Source organism: Centroberyx affinis, unplaced genomic scaffold (genome assembly GCF_046629955.1).
Source record: "Centroberyx affinis isolate AG114_WGS23_722 - 3 ecotype Tasmania unplaced genomic scaffold, CSIRO-AGI_Caff_v1 ptg002832l_1, whole genome shotgun sequence".
NCBI lineage: Eukaryota > Metazoa > Chordata > Actinopteri > Beryciformes > Berycidae > Centroberyx > Centroberyx affinis.
Window position 1 is genome coordinate 1 of NW_027280974.1, and position 9,198 is coordinate 9,198.

The window sequence follows — 9,198 nt, forward strand, 5'->3', positions numbered from 1 at the left end:
TATATATATATATATATATATATATGTATATATATATATATATATATATATATATATATATATATATATATATATATATATATATATATATATACATATATATATATATATGTATACATGTATATGTATGTATGTATATATGGTCCGTACCTTAGTACGTATCATTCTGTTACAGTCAACTGAAGACGTATCAGTATCATAATAGCCTGTTGGCCTTCTACCCCTCACTTTGTCTTCTTCTTTTTGATTGCCGTTGAAGTTGCACAGGGTGCAAGCCAAGGGGCGGGGACTTTACAGCAACCAATGAAATTTATGAACATAATGCTCCCTGTGCTTAAGTCCAAAATGGTATGGTCAAGCATTGCAAAATTGTAAACTAACTGCAAATTTTACTGCAAATTCTTTACAACTTATCTAAGACTCGCTTTCTACAATGTCAACAGATCCAGAAGAGTCTCCACTGCCACAGTTTGCTATCACTGTTGTTATTCAGGCGGCTAATGAAAGGTAAGCATGAGGCTAATCTCTTGTTGCGGTCGACAAGCTTTTGTGGACTCCCTCATGTTACACAGAAAATGAAAGATACACAAATAGGTGAAGTGTCACATTACAGCACACACTGACAACATACCAGCTATGGAACAGAACATTAGAAGCATCCAATCAGTCGCGTAATGCCATTGTTTGAAGGTGTATTTTTCATATTTTTCGTATTGTGTTTTTGCGTAGGTACTTCATTTAATGGCTGTGCTGCTGCTGAGTGTGTAAGTAAAGGTGTCTCGCAAGTTATTGCTCTAAATAGACATATGATTATTCCTCAATTTGTTACAGTTTGTTTCAGTTTCCTTTCGGGCACAAGATGTCGCTATTGTCCTTAACTTTCTGTAGAGGCAGGGAACACGCTCTAATGTACGGACCATTGAAGGCCTCAGGTAGCAATCAATCCAGGACTAGGAGCACAGCAAGATGAGACTGAGAGCTGGACAACAGGCCAATCATAGGTTTAATTAACCAGGCAAAAGGGTCGGTCTCAAAGGGAAAAACAATTCTGGTTCTGCCTACAATAGAATACAATATGATAATAGAATACAATTTTCTGAGTAACTTGTAACTACCTAAGAACCTCATGAAGGGTACACAGTTCTAATTTAGTGTTTTGTCTGTTGTTTGTTAATTCAGGATACATACTATATATGGACAGGAACAGTTGATTTACTCATCCGTTGACGTGACAGTAGTAAAATCCCGGTGTTCCCTGGAAAAGGTTATTCATGATATATCAGTACAGTGTGAATGTACAGTTCTGAGAATACCAAACATAGATGACGATAGCGTGTGACCTATTCATGACTGAGGCATTGTGAGAGACATGAATGAATACAAAACATTTAAAATTTAATCGGCATACATCTACTCTAGCCTCCTTGACATCTCCACTATGATTGATGAAGCAAAGTCAGTAAGTCTTCAGGTCTGAGCACCGGTTTCCCACAATGCTGTGCGCTCTGCCGTCTCTCCAGTCCCTGTGCATCAGTGACTGCACCTCCAGTGAACCATTAGCCAAGCTGCTAAAGTTTGTGGATGACACTATCTTAGGTTCAGCAGTCGTTTCTTAGCTTGCTGCTGTGCGTACAATAAACTTTTGTGATTCATTTGGTTGTGCGGACATCCCTCCTTTTTTGAATCTGTATGCACAAGAGTCTGCACCCTGAAGGCAACAAGGAGAGGTTGGAGTTGAGCAAGCTTTTTCTTTATTCTATGACACTACCTTAGGGCCTTGGGCCGAGTCTGAGACAGTGATGAGTTCATCTACTGCAGACAGGAGGCCAGACTGGTGTCTTAATGCACCAACTTATGTAATGACAGGCTCATCTTGGTAATTAAAGGTGCTACTGTGAACACAGAGGAGTCGTTCAAATTCCTAGGGACCATCATTTGAGACAGAGGATGGAGAACATGGTAACACTTTAATTGGATAGTCCAATGTTGATACTGAATTATCAGGTGACAACAAGTAGATGCTCAACAAAGTGTCTTTTGCCTATAGGTGCATCTCCACAAACCTAAACCCAACTCTAACCTCAGCCTATTTCTAACCCTAATCCCAACCCTAAAACTAAGCCTAGCCCAGACATTGAATATCTTTACACTACTTTTCACACAAATGGAGCATTGTGTTAGCTCAGGCAGAACACTGAATTTGTGCTTGCTATCAGCTGATCGGCTATCAGCTGTCTCATCCAATCAGCTGATCAGTGTCACTCCAACCTCCTCCTGCTGTTATCTGTACACGGGATGCTTGGGCAAGCTATCTCTGAATTATGTGTGGTTTTATGTTGGTCTTCATATTATTGAATACTGTATATGTATGATGTTTATCTCTCAGAATCTCTCACATGCTGCTTGGATTCACTGGGGAGCATCCTCAACAGCAGAGCCTTTTCTGCCAAATACAACTGTATGTCCATTTGTGCTATAAATGGTCAAAGCTCCTTTGACGCAAGTGTCTCTGACTGAATTATGAGTATCACTTGAATTTCAGTAGACTTCTCAGTGTCACATTATAGTCACTTAATAGGAAGTTGAGTATCAACATCGGACTATCCAGATAGAGTGTGATTAAGAACATTTCCAATGAAATCAATCAATTCCTGTGTAAACTTCCGCAACTCATTATGTAACAACCAACTGTGGTGCAGATCTACATGTCAGACACTGAAAGCATTCTGACTTCATCGATCACCGTTTGGTATTGATCTCCCTCCTGCTCTAACACATGACTGCAGCATTTCATTCAAATGACTGAATCACACTGTGACTGTACACCACAAATCTGCAGATGGACATTTTTTTTTTTCCATCTTTTACTTTATATCATCCTAGTTTTATTCTCCACACCTGTGGCAATGCTGCTACACTGGTACAATCCATCAGCTTTGAATCTGTACCTGTAGTGTGTCTATGTCTAGTTTACTATGGCTTGTCTGCTATATATTATGTGAGGTCCTGTTACCTTTCATCCTCCACCAATTATCTCCAATTATTTTTTATTTTTATTGATTCTCAATGTATTAACAACACAACCAAGTGCCGTCTAAGGTACATAAAATAAAATAAAAGTACTTTTACTATCAAGTTAAAGTCACCTGAGTCTACAATCAATGTGCATTCTATATGTTTAAGGTTATATTATATTTGAATAAACAGTTAATATTTTACTGGGGATACATTCCTGTGTTGTTGTTATTTTTTGTAGTATATTATAAAAGTAAAAGTGTACACCTCACACAAAGGTTTTGTCATTTTGGAGGTACGAACGACACAAAGTCACGTATATAGAATTGGGAAAAAGGTACACACTTAACTTGCAGGTTAAAAGAAAGTCTGGTTTATTTGACACGTTTCACCCCTCAGATAAATTGTCAGATAAACCAGACTTTCTATAATTCTTTACTTGATACATACCACAGAAAAAGCTTTTTACATGATACCTTCTATCTTAAAGTTAAGATGTGTGGTATTTGTCCATGGTACAACCTTATTCATTTAATGTAAGTTCCTGCTGGAAGAGCCCTTTCATTGTCTAAATCTCTTAATGATCTTGTTTATTCCTTAATAACAATCATTATTTAGTGGGTAGAGTGCAGCCATAAAAAGCAACAGGAAATCTGTTATTGCTCAGCTTTCCATAGATCTCTCTCTCTCTCTCTCTCTCTCTCTCTCTCTCTCTCTCTCTCTCTCTTTCTTTCTCTCTCTCTCACTCAAACGCACACTAATACTTGGACACATGTAAATCTGGCACACACGCACACACACAAAGTCACACAAAATGGATTTACATATTTCTGTAGCTACAGTGGATTAACTTCCAAACGATTTTCTAACCGAGGAGCAGGAGCTTGGTGCAGCTGAAGCCCTGACTTCACTAAACAAACATTCCAAGGATAGAATATCCGTGGTCCGCCTCGGCTTCCTGACTAGATGTGACGTCAGTCAGGAGGGAAGAGGGGGGCCCGCCGAGAACCCCACACTATCTGGAGGGGTGTGAGAGGAAGAGGCAGAGGCCGCCTCTTCACCACCCCCTTCCTTTCCCACAGTCAACAGGAAGACTGGAGGCCGAAGAGAGAAGCCACACACACGTACTGCAGGAGAGGAAGGACTAAGAGGTCCAGCTGCACACACAGAACAAAAGAAAGGAATCAAGAAAGAGGAATGAACAAGAATCAGAAAGAAGTGAAGAAAATCCAGTCAGTTTATCTGCAGAACTTGGAAAAATTAAATCAGGGTATAAAACCAGAGAAGAAAAGCTGGAAACCAAAGGAAGGAGACTTTTTGGTGCAAGCAGCTATGGAAAAGCAGCGACAGCCTGCCATGGCTGCACAAGTATCCAAAAGCTCAGCTCAGAGACTGAGCAGAGACCTGACCTGCTCCATCTGTTTGGATCTTTTCAAACAGCCGGTCTCCTTGCCCTGTGACCACACCTTTTGCCAGGGGTGCATCGCAGGCTACTGGTCCGGTCCCCGAGGCCTGGGGCAAGGAGGAACCGGCTCCTGCCCTCAGTGCAGGAAAGTTTACCCTGGACAAAGCTACAGGCCAAACCGCATCGTTGCCAACATAGTGGAGAGCTACTGCCAGGGGCTGGAGGAGAGCGGGGCCGCGGGCCGGCTGGGAGATGTAGTGGTGACAGAAAGAGCATCTGCCCCGACCCCACGCTGTAGCCGGCACAGGGAAGAGCTGAAGCTTTACTGTGAGGAGGACCAGGAGCTGGTGTGCCTGGTGTGTGGGCTCTCCCAAGAGCACAGAAACCATACCATGGTGTGTGTCCAAGAGGCTGAGCAGAGATACAGAGTGAGTTAACCTGTAATTAATTTCAGTCTATTATTATTAAAGGTTCAACATCTTACAGTTCATGTGTTGGATAATTTAAAAGGCACTTACTGTAGCAGTAGGGTCAGAGTACAGCATTAATAAGATATGATTTCTGTGTACTTTTCCCTAAATCTGTATAGTAGAATGCATCTCAGGAAATATGCATACAAATCTAGTGCACATAGATTTTAGCATATTCCAAATGACCTCTCTTTTTCCATTGGTGGGCTTGCCTGCAAACTAGCAAACATTGTCTAGATTGTAGATGACACCACTACAGATGATCGTAGAAAAACTCAACTTCTCTTTCTCAATGTTGGTTTTCATAGTGTTTCAATTACTTTGAGGTTTGTGGCCTCCATATCTATAATACTGGCGCACATTACACCACTCCCTTTCTCTAGTATTTTAGTCATTTCTAGTCATAGTTTGTTCCACAATAATCGTGTCCATGCCTACTTTTCATGTTTATGTTTCATATTAAGGATTTTTGTCAAACAAATATTCAAATTAGATTATAAAAGCACATCAGCATCCAGTGAAGTTGTCCCTCTGTCTGGCCAGGCGTCTCTGAACAGCTCCATGGATTCTCTGAAGGCCGAGCTCAACACGGCGCTGCAGTGTGACAGGGAGGCTGAGGAGGAGGTCAAGAAGCTCAAGGTGAGAGGAAATTTGCGTACAAGGCAAGATTTCTCTTGATGGTACATGAACAACTTTAAAAATGCATACCTCACTATGAGTTAATGAACAGTAAGCCTCACATTAGCTGCTCCAATAAACTGTAATAACTATTGACATTAGGACTTTTCTGCACTACCATAAATGTCCATTTTGGATCATATAACCTAGTATTGAGTTTTAAAATGTAATTTTTCTTGAAATAAGTGAAAAGATCTGCCAGTGGAGTGAGATACTTTCTCTTATTTCCAGTGCAAATCAACTTGTTTCAAACATGTTATTAAGCCAAATCTAATTTTATTGATACGAGTGTCTGTGTCATTCTGCCTTGTTTCAAGATACTAACCACTTGTTTCTGGAAAATGTCTGAAACGATGAAACTGGAAACTAGTGGTATTATCTTTTTTTTTTTTCACTTAACGAAAAACCTGATTTTAATACTGAATGTAAGACTAAATGAAAATGATGTGAAAATGTGACATATAAAGCTACATTTTCAAAATAGAAGGGACATTCAAGGTTATAGTGCTAAAAGTAAAAATGTCTTATAAGAATGAAATGACGACTTTGTGACCTGCATGCACTCTCCGTTGTCCTTGAGAAACTCAAAGGGAAGTAATTGCTCCTACTGACAATAACTATCCCCTCCCACCCACTTAGGAACACACCGCTGACCTGAAGCAGCGCATCGAGACACAGTTCAGCGATCTGCACCAGTTCCTGTACCAGGAAGAGAAACTGCTGCAAGTGAAGCTGAAGACGGAGGAGCGCAGGGAGCTAATCCGCCTGGATGAGCACAAGGCCTTGCTCTGTGTGGAAATCTCCCGTCTCCAGAGAGCTCTCCATGAGATAGAGGACAAGCTGAAAGAGCAGGACGCCTTCACTCTGCTCCGGGTGAGACAGCACTGTGGTTCTTCTTATGGGCGACATACACAAAGGCAGTTCCCCGAATACATTTCATCTGGAAGCTCTTAACATCATGATGAGTCAGCGCTGCACATGATTAGAGGAAGAAGTGCTGAGCGCTTATTTTAAAACTTTTCATATGTTTCTGTTATTCCAAACACAAAACTAGTTTTTACCTCACTGTAGTCAAAAGAGCATGAGTAAAAGCAAAAGTGAACTAGGCAAGAAAAAAACATTAAAATCAGATTTCAGTAAGAAATATTCTGGCTGTCCTGTTAAGATTGGTCAAAAGGTTTATACACCATTCTTAAAGGCCTTGTTATGTCAATGTAAAACCATATTAATCATTTTAATTCATGTGTATTTCAAAGGTAAAGCTTTAAGTATTGGTAAAAATGTCGACACTGTAGTCATCTTCCTAATAACAATATAGTTTTGAGTGCAGGGAGCACTCAGAGTGTCGCATAGACAGGATGTGGGCCAATGATCTCACTCCTTGATCTGGAGGATAAGGCGCTTAGTGCAGACATAGGCCCATACTCTGGCCAAGGCTGTGGGACTTTCCCCCAGCCATGGGGAGATCCCACAGGGCGGGATAGCGTGAGCTCAGACATTGATGTAATGTGGAAAAAGCTTCCCCTTCTTTTGGACACAGACAAACTAATCAACAGTCTTTTCCCTTTTCCCTTTGTTTATTCCTGCTCCTCGTCTCAGAGTATCAAAACCCTGCTCCAGAGGTGAGTGAGAAGATTTCACTTCACCATTTTATCTTGGCTAGTTTGTCTTGCTTCTCAAATGACTTGACCAAACACAATGTTTTTTTTTAATTTGTTTTTTTTGGCAGGCCATCGCTGAAGTTTGAGAAACCTACACTGACACCGCCTAGTCTGTGCGAGGGTCGATTTGCAGGGCCACTGCAGTACAGAGTGTGGAAATCCCTGAAAGGAAGTATTTACCCAGGTACTATAAACCACACTTTGGCCCCACCTCACTTTAAAAATGTTAAGTACAAGTACTGAATTCAACAGACAAAACAAACACTGAACATCTAAACTTGAATCATGAACACGTGTCATCAAACAATCTGTCTAACCAATGCTTTTGTTAATTCACATCTTTCCTGTCTTCAGTTCCAGCAGCCATCACATTTAACTCCAGCACAGCGAACCCCTGGCTCAGCCTGACCTCGTCCCTTACCTGTGTCCGCTACCAGACGTTTAACCACACTGTGCAGGACAACCCCCACAGATTCAACGCTGCCCTGTCACTTCTCGGGAGCCAGGGGTTCACCCACGGACGCCATTACTGGGAAATCGAAGTGTACAGCAGCACAGTGTGGACGGTGGGGGTGGCTCGTGAGTCCGTGTCCAGAAAGGGAGTCATCAAAGCCCTGCCAGCCAACGGCTTCTGGACGCTCTCCCTCTCCTATGGGATACAGTACATGGCCGGCACTTCTCCCCCCACCGTCCTGTCCCTGGAGGAGCCGCTGGCCAGGATCGGAGTTTACCTCGACTACAAGAGGGGGCTGGTGTCCTTCTACAATGCAGAGAGCATGACACACCTCTACACCTTCCGGGAAACCTTCAGAGAGACTCTGTACCCTTACTTCAATCTGGGCTTCCTGGATAAAGTACATGAAAATGAGCCTCTCAAAGTTTTCTTACCCAAGATTTGACAACTTATGCCATGCAGTGTGATAGGACACACTTCAAAAAAGAAAGAAACAGGTGCTTAATGTTTCCAAATTTGGGTGTCAAACAATCAGGGAGTCAAATTGTATATCACAGGGAAGGAAGAATTCATACTCTTTTGAACTGTACAGAATCACACAAAACAGTGGATTTGTAATTGTGCAATGTAAATAAACAGTTGAAATGCAATTAGCTGACAAATAGCAAAACATGTATCTCAAGAACTACTTCTACCACAATGTGGAGTTTGTCAGCTGGATCTGCAATCACACATTCATTTCACCATAGCAGTACTTAAATGCAGAATATAAAACTGTCTGGTTAGCTGACAGTTTGAGATAAATATAATGTGCTATTATAGTTATTAATCTTCAATAATCACCCTTTTGCATGTTATATTTAATACATACAATAAAACATCTTTATCACTTAACACTGTGATTGTTTTACGTGTTGAAATAATGTAACTTGTGGACATGACTGGGATTGCTCCTATTAGCAAAGCCATTGTGAAACTTTGTGATATTAGTTATTCCTCATTTGCACCTTTTTTTCATACCAAAGGTGGAGGTGGAGGTTTACAGCATTCAGGGATTTTGGGAAAATGATAGCTTGTTTGATTGGAGCTGTTAGCAGAAAGGGAAATAAGAGCAGATAACTTCTCTATAAGAGATTTTAGAGATCTATGACATAACAATATAGTATTTTTTTTTGGTTTTGTCTAATAAGTAAAAAGAAGGATTTCCCAATATTACCCTATAGAGACAATTCTATGACCGCATAAATAATTTTCACAACACTGGTGGTTGTGGTTGTCCAGGTGCTTTATCATACAAATAAAACAAATAAAGTCTGGTTTGCAGTGTCACTTTTAAAGGAAAGTATCGTTTTTTTCTTCTTGTCTGATTTCCTTCATTGCTCTATTTTACATTTTACTTTTGAAAGCACATTTACTGTGCTACAAAATAAGGGTGGAGTCCAGAAACTAAAAACTAAGATTTAGAAAGCTGGACTCAACATGATACCTATTTTTACTTACTGAGATACATTCAGT

The 9,198-nt window shown here is 40.7% G+C and overlaps 1 protein-coding gene across 1 annotated transcript; it reads left to right on the top strand.

Annotated features, from left to right (window-relative positions):
- Positions 1-4,158: 4,158 nt before the first annotated feature.
- Positions 4,159-9,002, top strand: trim69 (tripartite motif containing 69). Its single transcript, XM_071536132.1, has 6 exons — positions 4,159-4,848; positions 5,434-5,529; positions 6,208-6,441; positions 7,168-7,190; positions 7,298-7,413; positions 7,584-9,002. The coding sequence occupies exons 1-6, from the start codon at positions 4,213-4,215 to the stop codon at positions 8,126-8,128; spliced, it is 1,650 nt and encodes a 549-aa protein (XP_071392233.1). The 5' UTR covers positions 4,159-4,212; the 3' UTR covers positions 8,129-9,002.
- Positions 9,003-9,198: the final 196 nt, after the last annotated feature.

Bases quoted from the DNA above. Each gene is read 5' to 3' on its own strand.
- trim69 (XM_071536132.1), top strand. From the start codon at position 4,213: ATGAACAAGAATCAGAAAGAAGTGAAGAAAATCCAGTCAGTTTATCTG. The intron at 4,849-5,433 runs GTGAGTTAACCT...CTGTCTGGCCAG, and splicing joins AGGCTGAGCAGAGATACAGA to GCGTCTCTGAACAGCTCCAT. The intron at 7,191-7,297 runs GTGAGTGAGAAG...TTTTTTTGGCAG, and splicing joins ATCAAAACCCTGCTCCAGAG to GCCATCGCTGAAGTTTGAGA.